Source organism: Daphnia magna, linkage group LG4 (assembly GCF_020631705.1).
Source record: "Daphnia magna isolate NIES linkage group LG4, ASM2063170v1.1, whole genome shotgun sequence".
Taxonomy (NCBI): Eukaryota; Metazoa; Arthropoda; class Branchiopoda; order Diplostraca; family Daphniidae; genus Daphnia; species Daphnia magna.
The window spans coordinates 1,476,897-1,498,445 of NC_059185.1; the positions used below are offsets into that span (position 1 = coordinate 1,476,897).

Sequence of the window (21,549 nt, forward strand, 5' to 3'; positions counted from 1 at the left end):
GCACCGTGGCACGATCGCACGAGGCACGATTGTTCAGCTTTTGAAGCATAAAAATATATAAATTTTTTGTCATCAACTTTAAAACAATTTTCTCAGAGAAATCATTAGTTTTTATTTGTTTTGATAAAGTTAAGAACTAAAAAATGTATCTTGGCTCGTCGGCTTATAAAAACCTGGCAGGTGGCAGTAGCCTCAATGCAGACGAATTCAAATTTTTTTCCTTTAATTTTCAGAAGTAGAAGAAGTTGAATTGAAACAACAAGATGTTCAATAAACCCTTTCGTGTCAAGTCAAATACTCCAATAAAAGGATCGGAAAGGCAAGTCGTAATCACATGAAAAAGGGAATAATCAATAACTTTTTCTCTTTGATAATTGTAGGAAGAAATTAAAAGCAGAGCTTCAGAAATGTTATCCTACTATAACGGAAGAAGATCTAGTGCTAGCAATCCCTAACAAAGAGGAGATGTCTGTAATGAAGATTGAAACTCATGGAGGAGAAGTTGTCACTGCTCATGTGGTTGGCAAAAAGCCAATCGTTTTTCATATCAGAGATAAACTTTATCCCACAGTGTATTTATTGTGGATACTTCCCAATAAGCTTGTCCACTACTTCACAACCTGGAATGAGGTTGTTCCAAAATTCAGCAATGGAGCTGATCTTATGTTACCTGGAATTATTATCAAAGAAGAACTGGGACTCAGAGCTTATGGAAGGTTGAATAAAGGTGTCACAGTTGCCATTAACAGCAACACAAATTCAGCAGCCGTTGCTGTAGGGAACACAGCTCTCTCAAGTGAAGATATGTACATGGCTGGAAGAAGAGGTAGAGGTGTTGAGATACTGCACTGCATTGGTGACTTTCTCTGGCAAGTTGGAACAAAAGAATCTCCTCCTGATCTGGGGCCTCCAGGATGTCAGTCTGATGCTGATAGAAAAGAAATTCCTCCACAAGAGGCAACTGCTAGTACTGAAGAACAAACTGAAACATCAGAAACGAAACAACCAGACGCACCCGACGCAAACCACGAATCCTTGTCAGAGGCTAAAGAATCTACAGAAGCTGTAGTTGAGCAAAAAAATCCCCAAGAAACTATGGATGACCTGCTCAATTACTGCTTTTTCAAAGCACTTAAAACCACTGCTAAGAAGATTGAGCTTCCAGTGCTTACTAGTAATTTCTACCGATTGCATATTGTACCATCCTGTCCGTCGGAAAAGACACTCGATATCAAGAAGTCTTCGTACAAGAAACTTTCTAAGTTCTTAGATGTTCTGACGAAGGAGGGCGTCATTGAAGTAAAAGAATTCACTAAAGGCGTTGAAAGCATTTCCGCTATCCGATACGATCACGAGAGGGTTCGCAGTTTCCGTGTCGATATCAATGACAAACAAGATCATCAACCTGTATTGGAGAAGGTTGGTGAAATGGAAAAGTATCTTCCGCCAGTTATAACTCGGATGTATGCGGTCAACGCCGTTTGTTTGCCACTTTTCACCGGAACTTACCGGTCAGTATCTACTTATCTGACTAATCTGATATACTTTGTCTGATACTTGAAGCACTAAAATAGGAAGGGATCAAATTTGACAACACAGCAAATCCGTCAATACTTAACGGAATATGTCCGAGCAAACCAATTGCAAAGTGCAACCAATCCAAGGTTATTTCGAAAGAAAATAATTTTTTATTTTTCTAGTGAATAATTTAACTTATATGAATGTATAAGTCAAGTGACATTAGATCCGATTTTAAGCGATGTCGTGCTTAAAAAGGGCGAAGTAGTTCCTTCACTAAGCTGGGAAGAATTAATGAACCGAATTCTGACGAAACTTTCGACAGTTTATGAGATGATTTTCCCTCACCAGACAGCTCCCGTCATTGTAAAAGGAGAATTGGAGCCTGTGGAGATAACTACGGCATCGAGAGCGGGTAATAAAAAAGTTACTCTGATCTCTGGTCTAGAGACGTACAGGATTGACTTAGATGAATTTGCTCACAGGTAAGTGGGGAGTAACATTCTTACGTGAAAGGATTCTCGAAATAATTAAGGTTTTGGTTTTCGTTTACTCATATAGGTGCCAAGTGGGTGTGGCTGCCAGCACTACAATAACCAACTCCCCAGCCAAAAAGGGTCAAGTAGTATTGGTGCAGGGTAATCAAATTGGTTTTGTCGGAAACCTCCTTATTGACGAATATGGAATTCCCAAGTGAGTAGTTTCTTAATGTTCCCAGTTAATTTTACAAGAGGAAAGAATTTCGAGACTTAACCTTGGAAATTTATCTTTTGTTTCAAAGGCAATTCATCCAAGGTTTCGACTTGAAGAAAGCCAAAAGTAAAAAATGATGGTCTGAAAAATTGTATATGAGAATGAACTCAATAAAAACAGAATTAATACCTTGTCCTGTACAGAACGAAATTGACTACTTTCCAGGTTTGCGCTTCTCTTGCAATTTTGTTGCAGCTCGTTTTTTTATATTTTGGAGTCGTTTATCGGCATTAATAAGGGATGTGTTGCCATTGGTATTATTCCCAGAAGAAGAATTGCTACTGCTGCTTGATGAGCTTGTTGACTTGCTAGACGTGCCGCTTACGCCAGTCGACTTGTGTGGCAGGGTTTGTTGTTTGTTAAAGGTGGCCATTAAACCAGCGCTGCTCTTGCCGCTTACCGAGTTTGGCGAATCAGATCGGCTCTTGTAGAACGTGATGGGGCTCTCTCTACTGCTGCTTGATTTAGGTCGACTAGCGGTCTTTTTCATTGACTTGCTACACTCCGAACAGAAAAATACAGATCTAGGATCGTTGACTTCAGCATCACTAATATTCGGTTGATGGCATTCCTGGTGGTAAAGGCCGTGGCATTCTTGGCACTCTACAAGCTGGTTTCCAGAAGTAACATCCAGGCCACTGGTATAAAGATAAATATCTTGGATACCGTTGGTTGGCAAAAAAAAAATCATAAGAAAAAAAAACCAATAAGAATTACTTACGTGCATATAACGCAGTGAAGGTCCATAATTTCTTGCGCCAAGTCATCAGCATCAATCAAAGAATCGAGGTCGTCGTTTTTACGTGCCGCGCTTGGTGATCCCAAATTTCGTGGAGAACTACGCAAAATTATTTGTATATTCAAGTTCCATTAGACCTAAACTATAGAACATACCTCTCGGCTGGTGACCCAGGTTGTGATGAGCGAGGGGAATCCTTAAATTTCTTAACATCTTCATCATTAAAAATGGTGTCATGTTTTCGCTTAGGTTCCTTGGTTTTCTCAAAAACACTGCAATCCAAAACTAACTAAAGTTTCTTGAATTAAAGTACTGCATATAGCATACCTTGTGGCAGGGGATGATGGCTGGGATGATCGAGGTGATTCTTTCCTCCTTTTGCTAAGAGGTATATCTTCATCATAGAAAAAGTCATTTTTCTTCTTTGTTTCCTGTGACACAATAAACATTAAATTATAAAAATACAATTATGAAAAATGTTACATTACTCTTTTGATCATAGTCAAAGGTGGTGGCAATTTGCTCACAGATGAGGAGTTGTTGGTTTCATTCTTTAACCTTATTGCTTCATCCAGCATAGCTTTCAATTGGTCACCAGAATCTTTGGCACTAGAATGCAAAAGACTTATAGCTTTAACTAAATACGGCTCTATAAGCCCATCCATTATAAATATATAATTAAAAGCGATTCTTCTTAGCTAGTCTATAGCAAACCCTGATTGCTCATTCGCAGTCCGAAACCGAAAGCAACTTCAAAATAAATACTGCTGCAAATAAAAACTGGCCCTCTGGTGGTAAACTTCCAGAAGTCGAATAAATGTTAAATCTATTTTACATTGGATTTATACCGAAGCATAAAAAAAAATTTTAAAATTCATAATTACAATATATATGTGAATTCGGATAAGAATAAAGTAAATATGGGAATTTGGTCAAGAATCTATTAATAGGGACATGACTCAGCGATGACACCTAGCGGTAGTCTGCTAACGATGGCTTAGATTTGTGGGTCTGCCGAAACAGAGAGACCAGAAAGACATTCATATTCTGCACATACAGACTTGATTTTCAGCCTTCGACAAATTTTTACTCCTGATTGAGGATTAAGATAATCAGTTTTTTCTTGCCTGTGATTGTCAATCAACCACTAGGGATGTTGTAATTCATCTTAGAGTTATCAAAATTCGTTTGGACAATTGAAAACGTTACTTTTTATATCACGTTCTCTGTGATGATTACATATCAAGTGATGTTACATGTGTTGTATGAGGTGCAGTGAGGATGTGAGGCTTGCTGAACACGATCGTCGTTTGTAGAGCCAAGATAAAAAAAACTTTCAATTACCTCATATTAGACAAAGGATTTTGTAATTACGATCAAGTTTTGGATTGAGCAAGTATTCACCTATATTTACTTGCTGCCATGTCGACATTTGAGCCAACAGACAGGAACAGGTAAATAATTTTAACATAATTCTTCCTAACACCTTACTTCTCTAATTCTTCTTAAAACCAGAATTTGGTGTTGTGTGAATTTTCTTATGATATTGCTGTTGTTTGTATTGGCTGCGACCACTAGATCATTTCATGTTTCTATATTTAGGATTCAAGTGAAACCCCCCCAGCCAGACGAAAAGGTTGTTTAGAAATGAAAGTGTTAGTGATGCATCCTGCATCCTCAATTTAGAAAGTCTCTTATGTTACTGATGTCCTTTTTCTTTCAATGAAATTACTGATAGCTGACAGATGATGATCATGAAGCCTAACTGCTTTTTTAGCCCTTCTTACATCCTAGATTGGTCTCTCTCCCCTTATATCCGGAGACCAATCTAAGATAGGGAATGATTTTCGGTGGGGTGGGCGTTGTGATAAATATTTAGATGTTGTACGGGGAATGGGGTGGGAGAAACCAGGCGCTGGCGGTTGGATGACGCAGCTCAAACCTCGGTTGATCACATATGTGTCGGTTTTTATACGAAAAAGAGAGAAAATGGCGACGCGTTCTCCAGAAAAAATGATGAAGTCTGGGAGAGGATGTGATGGTGTGGTATAGGAAGTGAGCCCGTGTGCGTATGTGTTTGGAGGGGGGACATAGTGGTGAGAGAAGAAGAGGGGAAAAATATAAAATAAAAGAGAGCCATTTAGATATGGCCGGATGCGCTCGAGTCGGCCCGCCCGGCAGCAGAAAGTTGATTGGGTCTTCCGCTTTTTCCACCCTTCCTGAGAGAGTCGACAAAGAACGACGACTCATTCGCACGAAAAGAGCAGTCTCGTGGAGTCTCTTCTCATTTTGTATCGACGCCTCTTTAAAAAAAAAAATATAATAATAAGGAGGCAACAGAACAGATTTTTTAGTCTGCCTTTTTTTCTCGCTCCGAGTTTTGTTTCCCACTCGGCTGAAAAAGAAACACTAGCCAAGTAACACCTGCAATCCCAACCGTTTGCGGTTGGCAGACGCGTCCCGACACCATCTGGCTCTACTATATTCTTTATTCACCATATTTTCTTCTTTCGTCTTCTTCTTTTCTTTAACGATCGTCACTCTCCCGAGCTTTATTATTATTTTTCCCTATTTTTTTGTTTTTCAAATTGAAAAGAATGTTCTTAATTTTCATCTTGTTGCCGCTATATTGCTCGCGGCGTTGTTATTGTTGTTGTCTGTCGTCGCCAATGACTATTCCTTGTATCCAGTTGGTATTTCGGCCCTATGTCCCGCCAAGATGCAACGGATCTTTTGATGGCAGAGAGAGAAGGCGGAGTCTTCCTGGTACGGGACAGTACTACCATCATGGGCGACTATGTTCTTTGCGTCAGGTTGGTTGGGATCTTTAAAAACATTCCTTTCAGCTCAACGAACTCTAATAAATGTTGAGTTTTAAAACGTCATGTTTTTCATTGACAGAGAGGATAGTAAAGTCAGCCATTACATCATCAACAAGATACAGCAAGGAGATCAAACAAGATACAGAATCGGTGATCAAATGTTTCCCGATTTGCCCGCCTTATTGTCTTTTTATCGACTCCACTACCTGGACACGACACCGCTCATTCGGCCAGCACCCAAACGGGTTGAAAGAGTCGTGGCCAAATATGACTTTGACGGCAGCGTAAGTGTGCCCTCCATTTGCCAATTGTTTTATTCACTGGGGAAAATGTGCGAACTGAAATGAACCGTTTTTATATGGTTATTGCAGGATGCGGATGATTTGCCTTTCCGCAAGGGTGAAATATTGACCGTCATCAGCAAGGACGAAGAGCAATGGTGGACGGCCATGAATAGCCTTGGACAAACGGGTTCGATACCTGTTCCATACGTTCAAAAGGTAGAAAATCTTTCTACCTCAACCCAGTTTCTAATCCAAAATTTACATTTTTTGTTGTTGTACGCAGCATGATGGAACCGATGGATTAATTGGAGAAACCAGCAACAGAATCAGCAACAGTCCGACAACACCAAATGCTGCCCCTCAACAACAGGACAAGACTAAACGGCCAGCCAACATCCAAGTACGTGTAATAGAAAACAGATGTTTGAGTCATGTCTTTTTCTTTTTTACAAAAATGTAACGGAAGATGTTATTTTATCGCAGCGCAAGTTGCCAGCTTACGCCAGAGTGAAACAGGCACGTGTACCTAACGCGTATGATAAAACGGCCCTACGTCTGGAGGTGGGCGACACTGTTAAAGTCACCAAAATGCATATCAACGGCCAGTGGGAAGGCGAACTTAATGGCAAGGTCAGTTTTTAGAATGGGAAAAAATTCTTTCAGGTGGACGGGCGATTCTTTTTTGCGGTTGGATAATCTGATCACTGGTCCAGCAAGAATTTAATACGATGTGAAAGTATGTATTTTTTCTTGTGTTTGTTTTCTTCAACAGGTTGGCCATTTCCCTTTTACCCACGTCGAGTTTATCGATTCGGAAAACGCTGACGATGGGATCGACAGCTGAAAAATCGTTAAAGAGAAGTTTAGATAAAAGAAGAAAGAAAAGAGAGAAAGAAAAAAAAATGTGTTGCGTTAGCGCCGGTGCCTGACCCATATAATCGCCCATCCCCCATGCGGTTGTATTTTTTAAACTTAAAATTTCAATGAAAAAGAAAACGAGAAGGGGAGAACGACGTATACGTAAGTTTCCTTTCTCGCTGACGACACAGTGACGCAGACACAACAAATAATTGCAATCGATAACAAACAAAAATACCATGATTTTCACCCTCACCCACCACCTTTGCTTTCTTTTCAACTACCACTTCCTATTTTCCCTTTTTTTTTTTTTTTTTTGTCGCCTATCCTAAATGTAATGAGAAAAACTCGAGAAAAAAAAACAAAAAACATTTGACGCACAGAAGAAACCAATCCTGGAGCGAGTTTTTGTACAGCTGCTGTAAGAATGAAATTTAACTTTCTTGGCTACATTTTTTCACCATTTCCACCCTATTACCTTAAATTTCCCATTTCCTAATTATCCAGTGCGCTTTAATTTATCAACAACTACAAAAAGCAGACGCTATTACTGCTTCACACGCTTTGGAGATTGATGAACATCTCTCCCCCGTGTCACCCTTTTTCTGTATCCATTGAGATAATTGTGTGCGTGAATCCATGTCCCTCCCACCTTTCCCTCACCTTATATAATGTCTCGTATGAATCTGTCAATCTGCTGGTTCAAGTAAAACAAAAAAGAAAACCTTAAAAAAAAAAAGGAAATACAGAAAGAGTTGTATGAAGAAAAAAACAAAACACATGTGTATGAACGTCACAGCAAATGGCTCACGTCATATCACCCGTATGGGCGGAGTCCCACATGCGAGAAAAAAGAAAAATCTGTAAATGCAGGTAAGTTGTTCTAGTTAGTATTTTTCGATTGACAGTTACACAGATGTACGCTAGCTGGTGAAGGAGTTCGGATGGATCAAAACAACGCTGGTGTCGAACTGCGTCAGCTTTTCCAAGCTTGCGATCGCCATCAAAGAGGTTACATCGATCGCCATGAATTTGGACAACTTTGCGCTTCGTTTCATATTGATCCGGCCGACGTGGACGTTATTTTCGACGACCTAGATCGAGATCGTGATCAACGGATTAGGTCAGTTCTATTTTACGATTTGCAACACGAACGAGTTCTAACACCCAAAAATAGTTTAGATGATTTCAGTCAAGGATTTCGTGATTTCCTCCAACCCGGAAGAGCGGAAGAACAGCGTGATGACAAACCGAATAATTCATCGCGTCGTCGGCTAAAGAAACAGGCGACATTGAAAGCCTGGCGAGAGTTTTCCGACAGACTAGGCCACAGTACAATCCGTCAATTTCTGGCACATAGCGCTGATCATCTGTACGGTCTTTATGAAGAGTTGCAGGAGAGCGAAGCTCCTGCCCAGCTCATCAGTCATTTTGAGAGTTTGATGGAAAGTCTCGTCTCGGATGCTCGTCAATTGGAGCGTGAACGAGAAAAATTCGACCAGGCCATTCGACGCGAACGGGAACAACATCAACTTCACCTCAAGAATTTGGAAGAAGAGCTTGAAATTCAGGTGCAACGAGTGGCACAGGTGGTCAAAAATGAAGCGGAAATTAAATGCGAGGCAGAAAAGCGGACGTTACAGCAAAGTCTGGAATCGGAAATTGCCCAGTTGCAAACGCACTTGCGTCTTTTTCAAAAAGTGAGTTTTTCTCATTTCATGATTGTTGTAGTTTTTTTTTTTTTTTCGTGGGATACCCCCAACTGAGTTGTGTGTCTTGTTTTTCTTTTTGAGCACAGGTGGAAAATTGGTTGAACCGGGAACAACAGGAGGCGCAGTCACGCGACCAGCAGGAGGCCGTCGAACGAGCATCCAGTGAGAATCGCCAGCTGAAACTTTCCCTCGTTGACGCCCAAACCACATTGGCTCTACTTCAAACTGAATTGTCGCAATTGAAATCTCAGTACTGTGAAAAAGATAGGCTACTCTACAGGTATTACATAGATTTTTTGTTCAATGACTCTTAACGCTCGTTAGCGATAAATTTTATGTTTGCTTTCATCATCAGCGAAAAGGAGGCCATGCTTGACTTGGTCAGCCATCAAGAACACGTCCAGCGCCAGTTGGAATTGCTCCAGTAACAACTGCAATTTTTAAAAAGTTATATTTAAATAGTATCCTTTTTGAATCGTTTCAGTGATGCTAATCGTCAGCTGCAAGATACCAACGATTCTCTAAGAGCACACGTTGATATTGGAACTCTTCGACGATCACCCGTTGGTAATCAGAAATGATTTAATTCATAAAACGGAATTGATGATTCGTTTTTCACCAAAGGCTTTCTATTCACTCGGCCGTCTTCCAGACAGGATTCCAATTCCAGTTATTGCTTGCCACTGCCAACGGACGAAGAAGTCGCGGCCATAACTGGAGGTACATTTATCTATTACATTGCGTACTTTTATTTAAAACTAATAACTATGGTTGTAGATAGCGGCCACAGTTCGCTGATGTTCAGTGAACAAAATGAGCACATGCTGGAAAGAGTCGGCTCCTTCAGACGGAGTCACAGTTTCCGAGCGCCTCAACCGCCATCTTTACGTAACGAGTTACACCTGGCGACATCTTCTCCTGTTCCATCTCAGAAATTCGGTCATTTTCAGCCGATAATTAGAGTGAATAATCAACTCACCAACGACCACAGCTTTCGTTCGTCAGACGAATGGGAACCCACTGGCCCGGCTGACCGGACATTTAAAATCATTTTCGCTGGAGATTCCGCTGTGGGCAAATCCAGTTTCATTTCTCGGCTCCACGAAGGCGTTTTCATCAGTAACACAATGACGACGTTGGGTAACATTTCTTGGATATGACGACTTTGCATGTGAAGCTTTCCTTGGTTCTAACCACGTGATTTCGTAAAATGTGTTTTTACAGGCGTCGATTACAAAGTGAAAACTATTCGAGTAGATGAACGTAACGTGGCTGTTCAACTATGGGACACTGCAGGTAAGAATGAGATGTTTCATTTAAAAAATTTATATTTTTATGATTTTCAAAATGGAAAATAGGTCAGGAGCGATTTCGATCTATAACGCAGTCTTACTATCGTAAAGCGGACGGTGTCATGTTATTGTTTGACGTCAGCAACGAACGGAGTTTCATTAATATTCGTCACTGGTCCGATTGTCTGAACGATTGTTTGACTCGTGACCAACGCAATTTACCGCTAGTCGTTTGCGGTACTAAAGCGGATTTACGTCCGTCCTCAGAACATCAGGGCCTGTCATGCGTTCAGCCCATTCAAGCTCAACGATTGGCTGCTCAAATGAAGGCTCAGTATATTGAAACGAGTGCCAAGACGGGTAGCAATGTGCTAGAAGCTCTAGTCATCCTGACAAGGTCCGGTATTACCTTCATGTCAGAGAGTCGACAACTAATCCGTTCCTCTTTGTTTAAATACAGGCAAATGATGATCATGCAAGATGATGAAGTACAAACGTCAGGTTTACGGTTAACAGACCGTCGTAGTATATTAAATTGTTGCAGCCGTAATTGAGAATGAAAACGAGTTTTTTCTTTTGCATGGGGATCTCTCGTTTATAAATCTCGAAATTTTTTTAGTCTTGGCGACAAACGTTGAAACACAATCACACTGATCATAAAATAATGTCGTCACGTTTGAAATGGAAAGCAAAGAACGGGAAACAGAAAGAGACACACAAACTTGACAAGCACATTTTGAAAAATTGAAAACAAAAATTGTGGTTTTCACGATGCACATATAACAAAATCAAACAGAAAATAAATCAAGAAATGTTGCAGTCGGTTTTATGAAGTAAAAACAATTGGAGTGAATATATCTGGTTTCTTTGTGTTTGTGGGGTTTTGCACGAGTTCTTCTGGCCTTGATGATTTTTTGGCTTCTTTTTTTTTGTAACTCGGTACTCGCATGCGTTTTGTATAATTTTTCAAGCTCTCGGTAGATACCTGTGGTAGGGAGATATGTCGTTGATTCAAATTTGACTCGAATCGTGGAATCTATCGAGGTAGAAAAACAAAAAAGTCAACTAAAATTCGAATTCAACATGGAAAATAATAAACAAGCAAATAAAGCCATGCCTTCACCAGTGAAAAGCCGTCTTCTAACGAGATGCCAAATAGGTATGACATTTTTGTTAATATAGTTATATATAATATATAGATATAATATAGGGTTAATTTCTGTGTGCGTGTGCAAGGGAAAATAAGGTTACTCTTTTGTGAAATATCAACATGCAATAGGTTATAAAATCTTCTGAGATCAAAGCACGAAATAAAAGCGGGAGGGGATTTGATAGTTTGCCCATGGATAATGCTTTGTTAATATCAATAAGCTTCTTTTTAAAACAGGAAAGAATAGAAAGGAGATTGGTTAAGGAAAGAGAGCGTTTGGTGTGTGCGCGTTAAGTTTTTTTTAGTCCTCCTCCTCCTCAAGCTCCTTGCGATCGCGATTTAATCCGCGGATTTGAACGTACTGGACATTTTTGCTGGATTCGGGACCACTGTCTGGACTTGCTGCGATATCACCCGTTTTAGATTTTTTGTTTGTCCAGCTTTCCCAAGGCATCGGGCAACTCCTCGGGCGGCTGAAAACGACTTCCATCTCTTCCAGTGTCCGACCTTTAGTTTCCGGTAGGAGCCACCAAAAGAGGAGTAGACCGACGGTGGATAGAGCGCAGTAGAAAATGAAAGCACCTAACAAAAATCATTGGAGACGATAATAGGTGAGTAGCTAAACGTGAAAATGTGCATCTTTACCTTGACGTGTTAGGATTTCGGTAATTGTCAAAAACGTCATGGAAACAAGGAAATTGAAGAACCAATTAGTCGACGTGGCAATGCTGTTGCAAGTGCTTCTCGCCCATAATGGATAAATTTCGGCGTTGATGGTCCAAGGCATTGGTCCCATTCCTTTTGCAAGAAAATCAATCACGAATCAAACCCATCATCAAAAAGTCAACGTTTCTACCTGGAGCGAAAAAGAGGAGATAAGTCATCAATCCCAAGACGGTGATCCAGCCATGGGGTGATGGACACCACCCATAGGCATAAATGAATGGCGATTGGCCAGCGGCAGCGCTACCAGCAAATCCGGCCTAGAAAACAAAAGAAGAAGCAAATGCAAGATCAATGTTGTTTCCTCTTCGATCGTTTCCGACAACAATCGAAATAACGAGGGGCAAAGAATAGATCGATATACCGTGCTGGAAAGATTACTACACGGTCCGTAGTCTGATAGAAATGTGGAATTCTCTTTGCTTAAAAGACAAGAACCTTTCAAGACACCGCCGTTGGCTGGATTGTCCATAAAACAGAATCCGCAATCGATGATGGAGTTGCATTCGTTGCATTCCCTAGCCACCAAAAAGAAAAGATAAATGAAAATGGCGATTGGAGAGGCGGAGACCTGAGGGCGGATCACTCACGAAGCTGAATTGCAGAGATCGGTCTTGTCGTGATAGAATTCCGTCACGGCGTAGCCATTAGAATCAACAATCATGAATCCGACGGCTAGGAAAGCCAAGGACAAAATGACACCCAATAGGGAACCGAGCGTGAGTCGACGCCGGCCGACTTTCTCCACCAAATAGATGCCGAGAAAAGTGCAAATGAAATTGACGGAAGCCACCAGTGCCGAGAGCCAAATCGCTTTAGCCGTATCGTAGAATCCGGCCATTTGAATAATGGTGGCGCTGTAATACATGACCGTGTTGATGCCTGCGATTTGCTGGAACATTTGCAACAAGCAGCCGAGGAAAAGTGCCCGACGGACGGGCGGACTTTGAAGGATTTGAATGATGACATTGGCTGTCTGGCCTCTCTGTCGTCGGTACTGTCAAACAAAGTCGTTTACGTCAATAATTGAATCAGCAATTTACCGTTTCATAATTGGATGCTGCGGAGACAACTTCTTCCACCTTCCTCCGCTGCTAATCTAATTCTAAAAATTCTCATTTACCCCAAGTTCACGCTCCGATTCTTCCACCGAGGCTTTAATAGCTTCCAGTTCATCATCGATGTTGTGGCACGGTCCACGAATGCGTTGCAAAACTTTGCGTGCTTCTTCCGGCCTGCGTTGAATTAAAAATGAGCCACGGGAACAATTGCCGACGAATTAAAGAGATTACAATGCACACACGAAATAATCATTTCGTGAATGCTTGTTAAAAGAACAATGTAGTCGATGATTGATGTCACGTACTTGCCATGGCTAAAGAGCCAGCGTGGACTTTCGGGCATCAGCAGGAAACCAACAAACTGGATCACAGCCGGAATTGCTGCAATGCCCAACATGTACCTAAGTTATATAATCAAATAACAACAATCATTTTAGAATTTTGTGGTCTCCATTTTTAAATGAAAACAAAGCAATTTCAGGGTTTTTTTCTTCAGAAATGAAAGGATAATGTCAAATAGGATTTACTTACCTTTTCCTAACACGTCACAATCATCCAATTGTGGTTAAACCAGCGGATTTCCCCTTATCAAAAGCCAACGTTTTGTTACAGCCCTAAACTGATTAAATTTTGCTATTGTTCTTGTCTCTTCTTTAAACCAATCAATAGACGTTCTGTCCTTACTCCACCACGGTGGAATGGCACACGATCAATCAACGTCGTCACACAGAGACCATAGGCTCGTGCCTTTTTAGCAAATCTACTGGTCGATCACGTCAAAATCCTCCTTCCCCCTCCTTCACTGTCCCATTTTATATTCCTCTCCTCTTTTAACAATAAGGTCCATCATTCGGATAAAGCGCGTCGGATCGAATTGACGTCACGGAGCTCTTCTCATTTTTTATTGATAAATACGTTTCTCCTTTCCTTTCCGTATCCCTTAATTTGCCCTGTCAGTTTTTCTTTTTTTTTTTTTACAACATAAAAGAGAAAAGAAAAGGGAAGTTTTCTTTTGCTCTCCAATCAGAAGGTGCCGTAGTGATGGAACGCAGCAAGTGAATCGATCACAGGTTGAGGTTGTACAACATTCATACACAACGCGGGACTTTTTCCTTTCTTTCCGCCCAAAGCTTTTTCTTCTTCTCGCCCTTTAGCACTTCGGCCCAGCTGCCGGGGGGATAACAAAAATCAATAGGAGGACACTACCACCCGCCGAGGAGTTAACACACGCAGAGCAAAAAAAGAAAAAAACTTTCTTTTGGGTAGTAGTTCAAATAGTAACAGCTGATTCTTGATAAATAATCTGATTGGGAGGGCAAAAGTGTTGTGCTGGAGACACGCAACCTACCTCCATCCATCAGAGACGGTACTGAGAGCTCCGCTGAACACTGCTGCCATAGCCTGTCCGCCCGTGATGAACATGACATTCATCGTCACCAACATTCCACGTTGGCTGGACGAAGCAGTTTCGGCTAAATACATTGGCACCACCATGCTGGCCAGACCTTATTTTGTTTTCACAACAACAACAATGCAAACAAAAAAAAATAAAGAAACTCAAGAAAATGAAATCAAATAACTTAAAAGAGAAATAAAATTAATAAAAATGTTCAACCATCCGTTATTTAGGTAGCATCGCTATGTCACTACCGAGACGGAATAAAATACGAGCGGAGGGCCATGCACGAATGCTCCAGCATCATCAGCTTTGACAAGCCTACTCAAAGGTGGAAATGTGAGAGTGCACGAATAAAAAGGGAGCTCTTGTGTCATGTGTGTGTGTAAAAAAGAAAAAAAGAAAGCAAAAAGGACTGAGCTGACTCGAGGTAAAACATCAAAGTTGGACGGACGACGAAGGTAGGACAACGATCGATGTGGTGGAAAGGGGGGAACGGACCTGCGGCTGGAGAAATTCAAGACGTCCAGCCATTGAAGACGGAATGGCGACTGATGGTGAGAATGAGAAAGATGAGCTCCAGCAGCTTTGGTGGCCGTTAGCAAATCAGTTGTCATCATCAGGACGGGCTGTTTCCGTCCGGTGACGGGCGGATAAAGTGTGAACGCCACGGCAGATGCCAGCGCTCCGCAGAAACGTCCCATCGTTATCAAGACGCTCTGGAAGGCTACCAGACGGCCACGAAGATGTGCTGGACTTGCCTCCGCTATGTAGACGGACACGGTCGTCGACATCCAACCTGACCGTAAGACCAATTACCGGACCCAAAGTAAAGAAAAACAAAAGTCAACGAACCATTTGCCCGCTTATTAACGTCGAATAAATTGTTCTGTTAAACTTTCTTCTGGTGCCACACCTCGATCGATCGATTAAAAGTTAAACGCTTTCGTCCGACCCCGGAACTCTCCAATTGTATTCCCTTCCGATTAAAATGTCATAGGCCGACGACGAAGCAAGAGAATTTCTACGGAAGTAACGGATCGATAGCCTCATCAAGACAACTTTTTAAACAAGTCACGATCCCCTACCCACTTCAACAGCAGCAAAGTCCAAAAGGTCGCCTCGTCTCTTTTTCGCGTAATTGTACAATATAACGAGCTCTAAAGCACACGAGGGGCGAATAATCGATAATAAGACGCGCAATAAGAAAAAAAAAAGGGATGAAAAATCTCGAGTTTGTTTATCCAACAGATTTGAAACTGTGGATAAATCCCGCTTTTGTTGAAACAGCAAATAATAAGAAAAAAATCCTCCTGAATGAAGTCTATACACTCGGCTACTATTTCTTGAATAACATCAAGACTTGAAGCGACTTTGAAAATCTGAAACTATTGAAATATTCAGTAGCTAAAAAAAGAAAATTAGATTCGACGTGGACGGCAGACGCCCACGTTGGATCGATCCTCTTTCCTGACACAGGAAAAGTTGACACATCTTTCTTACAGTCTACAGAGCAAGAACGACGCGTGGACTTGATTTAACTTGGCACTTTTGGGTCGGTCCCATGTGCAACTCAATCTTCTGCCTAGTTTGAAATATTCGGCGTTCGCGGAATCCAATCTCATTTTCCTAATTATGACATTCTGCCTTCTCCGCATTTTTTGTTTGTTTCGTGCATGAGGGGACGGTAATCTCGGGAGAGGCAAGAAGAATAATAGATCGCCTGTCTTTTTGCTGAAATGTTCGAGTATGTGTACGTGTTGCTAAGGGTTACACACACAATGTGCGGGATCATTGGATTGAATTTGAGATTTTTTTTTTACCGATTCCAACGCCGACAATGATGCGCCCAGCTAGTAGCCCTTCTTTGCCATCGGCAGCTCCCATCACGACGGATCCGATGGTGAAAACGACGCTAGCAGCGAGGATGACAGGTTTACGACCCAATCGATCTGGGGCGTCCATGAGCAAGTGACAAGCAAAGAGATGAGAAATTAATAATTCAGTTGGAAGGATGAGCAACAAATGGTTGTAAATTACCAGAAAGGTAGCCACCAAATAATGAAAAGATCCAAGCTGCTGCAATGGTGGCTGACACGATGGCTTCATGCCATGCATTGCTCAATTCCATTTCTTTCCTGTAGTATTTTTTTTTTTAATGAGATGAATGTTTAAATGGAAAATAAGTGAATGATGTGATACCGGATTATGAGCATGGCACCGGATACGACGCCAGTATCGTAGCCGAAAAGGAAACCCCCAATGGCGCTAAAGAAAGCCAAAACGTATACGAATTTTGATGCTGAAAAATCAGAACTGGGGGTCGTGTTGTCATCATCGCATGCAGAGCTCGATAATTTCTGTCCAGTTGATTTCAACGGGATTGTAGCGTCGTCCTCGTGTTCCCTCCTCTTCGAACCGACATCAACATTCTCTCCCACCATCCTTTTTTTTTGGTTTTTACAAGCCCCCACGCGAAAAGATTGAATTTAAACGTTAAAATCATTAGACATGTGGCGTGTTTGATGAAAGAAACATAGTGAAAATGATTTCAAAAATAATGTAATACCTGTTGCTGTTAAACTGACTCTTTTTCAAGAGACCAAATGAAGACGAACAAGAGGTCAACGTTGCAATCACAACAACAGTAAAAACAAGTGTTGCAAGAATATTAGAAACCACACCAAAGAGTAGAAATGTGGATTTGGCGCTAACAGAGAACGAGAAACTTGTTTTGTTGTTGCTAACCGCACCACGTTTGAATCCCGACTGAAAATATTTATTGCTGGAGCAGTGGCATAAGGCAGTGCTATGTTATTCGGGTTCTTCTCCCACCACCCATACATCCTCCTTCCCACCCTACTGAAAAACGCTTCTAGCAAACGGAGCAGCAGCGCAAGCGTCGTCACTTGTTTTTCTTTTCGTTCCAAATTTTCGAACAGAATTCTTTTCTCCTATAGACGTAAAGAGAGAAAGCGGTCGAAAGTTGAAGCGGCCATTTGACCCCACTTGAAAAAATGGCAAAGAATCAGGACTAGCCGCTTGCATGTTGGATTTCATTTTCTATTTTCTTTTTCATTCCGAGTACAATGACCACGGAGCCACATGCAGCTCACAACTTTCTCTGCAGAAGACGTAAAAGGGAAGCAACTAAAACAACATTTTTCTATTAAAAGAAAGTCAAACCATGGTCAAACCATGTCATCTGACAGACAGAGTATAACTCAAGAGCCCTTTTTTCATAGGCTTCTCTTTCTTCTTGTTAATCAGTTAAAAAGGACAAGGATGAAGAACTAATCATGTAGTTAAAGACGAAAAATGGTGGTACCCCTTCTGGGAACAGCAAATCTCCTACTTGATGCTTTGTCATCGTTTTCAAAGCCAACGGGAAACGAAGCATCTAACCATATTACCCAACACACACCATATCCCCTTTGGGCTGTGGATATACGACACATTTTGTTGTTACGAGGATCGGCAAAGTAGGTCAGCCTTATTTCCATTTTATTTTTGTTTTTCCAAGGGGTAACTTGAGCCCTCCAACCATGACCGCCAACTTCATTTTGTTCTTTTCTCAGATGCTCTTTCGTGTTTTCTTTTCCTGTTGTTTTTATTGTCGTTCTTTTTGAACAATATGACCAAACCCGTAAAATGGTTGGCACTTTTTCGCTAGATGGCATGGTTTTAGTTGTAACATTGACCGCTAGGTATCGCGGATGTAGCAGTCAACACAAAGCTGAGACATGCACCATGCACACCAAGATTATCAAGTCGAGAAATAAAAAATAAAATAGAACCGAGCTGTCGGTGGTGCCGACAGCAGAACAAGGAAGACTCTTCCTTCTTTGCGTTTCCTTCGTCAACTTACGAGGTACATGCAGAGAAGAGCCAGTCAGGCCAGACAGTCGTTATCGGACCTTTACAGGTGGGAGACGTGTGTAGTCGTAGTTGCAGGGCCCGCTAGACCACTTGAATTTTATCCAAAATGACTCAAGTCTCGCCGACTGTCGGAAACGATGCCGCTGAAATGGTTAACAAGAAATCGACCAACGGAGGACAACAACAACACACCAATCCCGTGCCCGAGCAATTGCGGATCAAGTGCGGCAAGAAACTGCATTGCCGGTATTGGGAACCCACCGTCTCTCCCAGGTAAAACTATCAGATAGACGAACTGCGAACGCATAGCAACGTAAGCGTAACATAATTTTTCAACATAAGTTTAGAAACCTACACATTTTTACGCATTTATTTTCTTTCTTTTTTTCTGATCGTGGAAAATTGTAATCGCCTCCAGCTGTTCAAGTTTTTACCCTCAACACTCCTCTACCCAAATGTGGTAGAGGAATTTTGAGGAATATGTTACACAGCAGCTAGTAACAATATTACCTTGCCCCTTTTTCATTAAACATTTTTCGCCCAAAAAAAATGAGTTCAACCGAAGTCGTTCAAGTAGAAACTTTTTATTACTTTCCACGTAAATGGCAGCCTTCCGAGAGTGCTCACACAAAAATTCATGATGATTCATAAAAAAAGAAAATATTCTTGAATTTAAAAAAGATAAAATAAAAAATTCCACACAAGAAAGAAACAATACGTTGAGATACCTTGTATGGGTAAAGAAAAAGGGATTTTCTTTCAAAATCTACCTTGGGGGCCAATTTAATCTTTAAAGTTTTTGGTTATCCCCTCTGGCTATGGTAGCATCAATAATGGAGTCCTCCAATCAATTTTCCCCTTTCGTCAATCTTGAAAAGAAAAAAAAAAACTGTTCAATAGTTAATCGGATTTATCTTGCTTCAACGCTTCAACTCGTTTTGTTGTTGTTTGTCAAGTTGATATCCAAAGTCCATTTGAAATGTGTTTAAATACGCATTTTTCTTATCTGATATCAGTATTTCAATAAGAAATTTAAATTTATTAAAATGAACTTTGTCATCGTGTCTGGCAGAGTTATTGAGGTCGTCTAATCGAATAGCTATGACGCCAAAATACTTTTTAACAACGACTTGTAATGTTTTGATTCTTGCGGTTTGACCTCGAGTTCCTGGTGGAACTCTATATTTCTTTATAGCCTATTCAAACATGTTTTGTTTTTCTTCTTCATTCATTATCAAAATTTATCTTTTTGCAATCGATGCAGGGGACTAGTGATGTTGATCCACGGCTTAGCTGAACATTTGGGCTGTTACGACGAATTGGGTTGCCGTATGGCAGCCGAGAATTTCCTCGCATTCGGTCACGATCACGGTAAGTTTTCCAAAAAAGAATTTCGCAAATAGGAAAATGGCCGACCAAGTATTTTAAAAAAAGGAATTATATAACGGTCTTTGAACGTAAAAATTCTATGTGATTATCCATCGCTGCGGGATATCGTTGATCGTTCATTTAAAAAACGCATCTTTTTTTATTACTGATTGCATGACGTAAGGTTGAAGTAAGCGCACCTTGCGGCCATCATCATCTCGGATGGGGGAACATCATCAATGGATCATAATATAGCAGTACTATTACGAATCGTACTTATTATGTTTTTATCGAGATGAGCAGATAAAGCACGCCGATCCTATACGGTACAATATATCACTTTACGGTACAACCACAACGTGATGGATCCAATGACTTACAACAAAATAAAAGAGAAAGAAAAGTCTAAAGAGAGAGCCAACACAAAAGAATGTCTGTGAGAGACGATCGGCCTCCTTTTTTTTCTTCTACTGTTACGAGCACGCCGTATATCCCCCTTCTCTCTCTCTCTCTCCGAACGATGGTGATTTGCGGGAGCCTCTTGATGTAGTCTGGCACATAGCCAAAAGGGGAAGATAACAGAAAGAACTTATTTGCATGACTTTACTGGACATAATCGACTTTTTTCTCCTTCTTCTATGGTACCGTGTTGTAACAAAGGATTCTTCTCTATCACACAGTTGGACATGGAATGAGCGATGGGCACCGCGTTCACGTCGAATCCATTGAAGAATACGTCACGGACATCCTGAATCACATTCAATTGATGCGAGAAGAGCATCCGCAAATACCCATTTTTGCTGTCGGGCATTCCATGGTGAGTCTTTTTCCGACAAATCAATCTCCCCTTCTCTGTATAGGTTTTAGTTTTGTTTTGGTCTGGAGAAAATCGATTGTTTTGTTTATGCTTTGTATTTCTGCCTTCATGTTTATTTATAGGGCGGAATGATTCTTCTATCAGCTGCTCTGAAAGAGCCATCGGCATTCGATGGTGTCGTCTTGATGGGGCCGTTGATTCACATCGATCCGACTCTTGCCTCGCCCGTCAAACTTTGGGTAGCTCGATTGCTCAGCCGCGTGACTCCTCAACTAGCGGTATATATATCGCCATATCTTTATTGAACGTCCTCGGGCCAAAAAATTCTGACCGTCTGTCTGTTTCACCACAGGTGAGCTCTTTGAATGTCGCAGACATTACCAGCGATGAAGCAGAACAGGAACTGATCAAAAACGATCCGTTAATATGGAAAGGCGGAGTCAAATGCAAGTGGGCCACAGCTACTCATGAATGCCTTGTGGTACTAAACAGTTTTTTTATTCAATTAAAAATTTTTTTCTTTCGTTTGTTTGTTTTTAATTTTTCCCTTTGGGTATTGTAGGAGATTAATAAGAAACTTACGTCGATGAAGGTGCCCTTCGCGATCTTACACGCTGAACAGGACAAACTCTGTAAAGTCCAGGGTTCTCATGCGCTCTTTGAGAAAGCTCAAGTCAAGGACAAACATCTGAAAGTTTATCCGGATGGACGCCACCACCTCTATCGTGAAACGCAAATCATTCGCCAGGAAGTACTTGACGACACAGTTTCATGGATCTGTCAGCGTGCACCCAGTCGGACTTGAAATTGAAATTCTTGAAACTTTTATTCCCATCGGCTTTTTTTTTGCAGAATGTTTTTTTTTTTTTTCGCAAAAAATTGGGCTCCTTCCTAATTCGCAAAATATTCCTTTCCTCCCACATTCCGTTATGTTTATGCACAGAAAGAAAATAAGGGACAAAAAAAAAATTCCAGATAATACTTTGTGTATCAAAAATTTTAAAATTGGTTGTGGATTTTTACAATTTTAGAAAATATGAGTTGAACGATTGAATTGATTGAAAAATAGCTTTTTTCTATGAAAAGAAAATCGAATAATGTACTCCGGAATAAAAGACGGTGCTCTAAATTTTCAAGGACCCTCAAGCAAGAACTCGGCTACTCACACTGAAGATAT

General features: G+C 41.0%; 6 protein-coding genes across 9 annotated transcripts; 4 read left to right on the top strand and 2 right to left on the bottom strand.

Annotated features, from left to right (window-relative positions):
- Window positions 1–166: 166 nt before the first annotated feature.
- Window positions 167–2,404, top strand: LOC116921283 (eukaryotic translation initiation factor 2D). Its single transcript, XM_032927547.2, has 6 exons — window positions 167–319; window positions 381–1,511; window positions 1,575–1,664; window positions 1,731–2,003; window positions 2,080–2,211; window positions 2,300–2,404. Exons 1-6 carry the CDS (start codon window positions 264–266, stop codon window positions 2,346–2,348), a joined length of 1,731 nt encoding a protein of 576 aa, XP_032783438.2. The 5' UTR covers window positions 167–263; the 3' UTR covers window positions 2,349–2,404.
- Window positions 2,049–3,792, bottom strand: LOC116921288 (integrator complex subunit 12). 3 transcript variants are annotated; one of them, XM_045172980.1, is made up of 6 exons: window positions 3,499–3,774; window positions 3,338–3,441; window positions 3,166–3,282; window positions 2,993–3,109; window positions 2,401–2,909; window positions 2,049–2,320 (listed from the first exon to the last, which is right to left on the bottom strand). In XM_045172980.1, the coding sequence occupies exons 1-5, from the start codon at window positions 3,673–3,675 to the stop codon at window positions 2,426–2,428; spliced, it is 999 nt and encodes a 332-aa protein (XP_045028915.1). In that variant the 5' UTR covers window positions 3,676–3,774; the 3' UTR covers window positions 2,049–2,320; window positions 2,401–2,425. The 3 variants fall into 3 exon arrangements, with proteins under 3 accessions (XP_045028915.1, XP_032783446.1, XP_032783445.1); XM_032927555.2 differs by lacking the exon at window positions 2,049–2,320 and having other exon boundaries at window positions 2,346–2,909; window positions 3,499–3,619; window positions 3,725–3,792; XM_032927554.2 differs by lacking the exon at window positions 2,049–2,320 and having other exon boundaries at window positions 2,346–2,909.
- Window positions 3,793–4,019: 227 nt separating this feature from the next.
- On the top strand, window positions 4,020–7,711 carry LOC116921290 (adapter molecule Crk-like). Its single transcript, XM_032927557.2, has 7 exons — window positions 4,020–4,464; window positions 5,701–5,823; window positions 5,912–6,116; window positions 6,204–6,332; window positions 6,400–6,516; window positions 6,600–6,746; window positions 6,889–7,711. The coding sequence occupies exons 1-7, from the start codon at window positions 4,433–4,435 to the stop codon at window positions 6,958–6,960; spliced, it is 825 nt and encodes a 274-aa protein (XP_032783448.1). The 5' UTR covers window positions 4,020–4,432; the 3' UTR covers window positions 6,961–7,711.
- Window position 7,712: 1 nt separating this feature from the next.
- Window positions 7,713–10,850, top strand: LOC116921279 (ras and EF-hand domain-containing protein-like). The gene is made up of 11 exons (XM_032927542.2): window positions 7,713–7,847; window positions 7,902–8,097; window positions 8,152–8,674; window positions 8,773–8,966; window positions 9,042–9,110; window positions 9,171–9,253; window positions 9,311–9,406; window positions 9,464–9,826; window positions 9,911–9,982; window positions 10,045–10,375; window positions 10,439–10,850. The coding sequence occupies exons 2-11, from the start codon at window positions 7,919–7,921 to the stop codon at window positions 10,530–10,532; spliced, it is 2,004 nt and encodes a 667-aa protein (XP_032783433.2). The 5' UTR covers window positions 7,713–7,847; window positions 7,902–7,918; the 3' UTR covers window positions 10,533–10,850.
- On the bottom strand, window positions 10,476–17,120 carry LOC116921281 (proton myo-inositol cotransporter). 2 transcript variants are annotated; one of them, XM_032927545.2, is made up of 13 exons: window positions 16,878–17,120; window positions 16,511–16,753; window positions 16,349–16,446; window positions 16,132–16,260; window positions 14,810–15,107; window positions 13,218–13,313; window positions 12,975–13,086; window positions 12,442–12,848; window positions 12,216–12,369; window positions 11,985–12,111; window positions 11,774–11,926; window positions 11,491–11,710; window positions 10,476–11,014 (listed from the first exon to the last, which is right to left on the bottom strand). In XM_032927545.2, exons 2-13 carry the CDS (start codon window positions 16,750–16,752, stop codon window positions 10,990–10,992), a joined length of 2,061 nt encoding a protein of 686 aa, XP_032783436.2. In that variant the 5' UTR covers window position 16,753; window positions 16,878–17,120; the 3' UTR covers window positions 10,476–10,989. The 2 variants fall into 2 exon arrangements, with proteins under 2 accessions (XP_032783436.2, XP_045028913.1); XM_045172978.1 differs by lacking the exon at window positions 14,810–15,107 and adding an exon at window positions 14,261–14,417 and having other exon boundaries at window positions 16,878–17,091.
- A 965-nt stretch (window positions 17,121–18,085) lies between these two features.
- Window positions 18,086–21,426, top strand: LOC116921289 (monoglyceride lipase). The gene is made up of 6 exons (XM_032927556.2): window positions 18,086–18,460; window positions 19,452–19,558; window positions 20,236–20,372; window positions 20,495–20,650; window positions 20,725–20,853; window positions 20,935–21,426. The coding sequence occupies exons 1-6, from the start codon at window positions 18,294–18,296 to the stop codon at window positions 21,175–21,177; spliced, it is 939 nt and encodes a 312-aa protein (XP_032783447.1). The 5' UTR covers window positions 18,086–18,293; the 3' UTR covers window positions 21,178–21,426.
- Window positions 21,427–21,549: the final 123 nt, after the last annotated feature.

Coding starts and splice junctions, on each gene's coding strand:
- LOC116921283 (XM_032927547.2), top strand. CDS start 264: ATGTTCAATAAACCCTTTCGTGTCAAGTCAAATACTCCAATAAAAGGA. Junction 320..380: donor CCAATAAAAGGATCGGAAAG/GCAAGTCGTAAT, acceptor TGATAATTGTAG/GAAGAAATTAAAAGCAGAGC. Junction 2,212..2,299: donor GACGAATATGGAATTCCCAA/GTGAGTAGTTTC, acceptor TTTGTTTCAAAG/GCAATTCATCCAAGGTTTCG.
- LOC116921288 (XM_045172980.1), bottom strand. CDS start 3,675: ATGGATGGGCTTATAGAGCCGTATTTAGTTAAAGCTATAAGTCTTTTG. Junction 3,442..3,498: donor CTTTGACTATGATCAAAAGA/GTAATGTAACAT, acceptor ATTGTGTCACAG/GAAACAAAGAAGAAAAATGA. Junction 2,910..2,992: donor CTTCACTGCGTTATATGCAC/GTAAGTAATTCT, acceptor TCTTTATACCAG/TGGCCTGGATGTTACTTCTG.
- LOC116921290 (XM_032927557.2), top strand. CDS start 4,433: ATGTCGACATTTGAGCCAACAGACAGGAACAG. Junction 4,465..5,700: donor GAGCCAACAGACAGGAACAG/GTAAATAATTTT, acceptor CCTTGTATCCAG/TTGGTATTTCGGCCCTATGT. Junction 6,747..6,888: donor AAGGCGAACTTAATGGCAAG/GTCAGTTTTTAG, acceptor TTTCTTCAACAG/GTTGGCCATTTCCCTTTTAC.
- LOC116921279 (XM_032927542.2), top strand. CDS start 7,919: ATGGATCAAAACAACGCTGGTGTCGAACTGCGTCAGCTTTTCCAAGCT. Junction 8,098..8,151: donor GATCGTGATCAACGGATTAG/GTCAGTTCTATT, acceptor ACCCAAAAATAG/TTTAGATGATTTCAGTCAAG. Junction 10,376..10,438: donor GCTCTAGTCATCCTGACAAG/GTCCGGTATTAC, acceptor GTTTAAATACAG/GCAAATGATGATCATGCAAG.
- LOC116921281 (XM_032927545.2), bottom strand. CDS start 16,752: ATGGTGGGAGAGAATGTTGATGTCGGTTCGAAGAGGAGGGAACACGAG. Junction 16,261..16,348: donor ATTTGGTGGCTACCTTTCTG/GTAATTTACAAC, acceptor TGGACGCCCCAG/ATCGATTGGGTCGTAAACCT. Junction 13,314..14,809: donor TTGAATTTCTCCAGCCGCAG/GTCCGTTCCCCC, acceptor TATATAACTTAG/GTACATGTTGGGCATTGCAG.
- LOC116921289 (XM_032927556.2), top strand. CDS start 18,294: ATGACTCAAGTCTCGCCGACTGTCGGAAACGATGCCGCTGAAATGGTT. Junction 19,559..20,235: donor CGCATTCGGTCACGATCACG/GTAAGTTTTCCA, acceptor TCTATCACACAG/TTGGACATGGAATGAGCGAT. Junction 20,651..20,724: donor GCGTGACTCCTCAACTAGCG/GTATATATATCG, acceptor GTTTCACCACAG/GTGAGCTCTTTGAATGTCGC.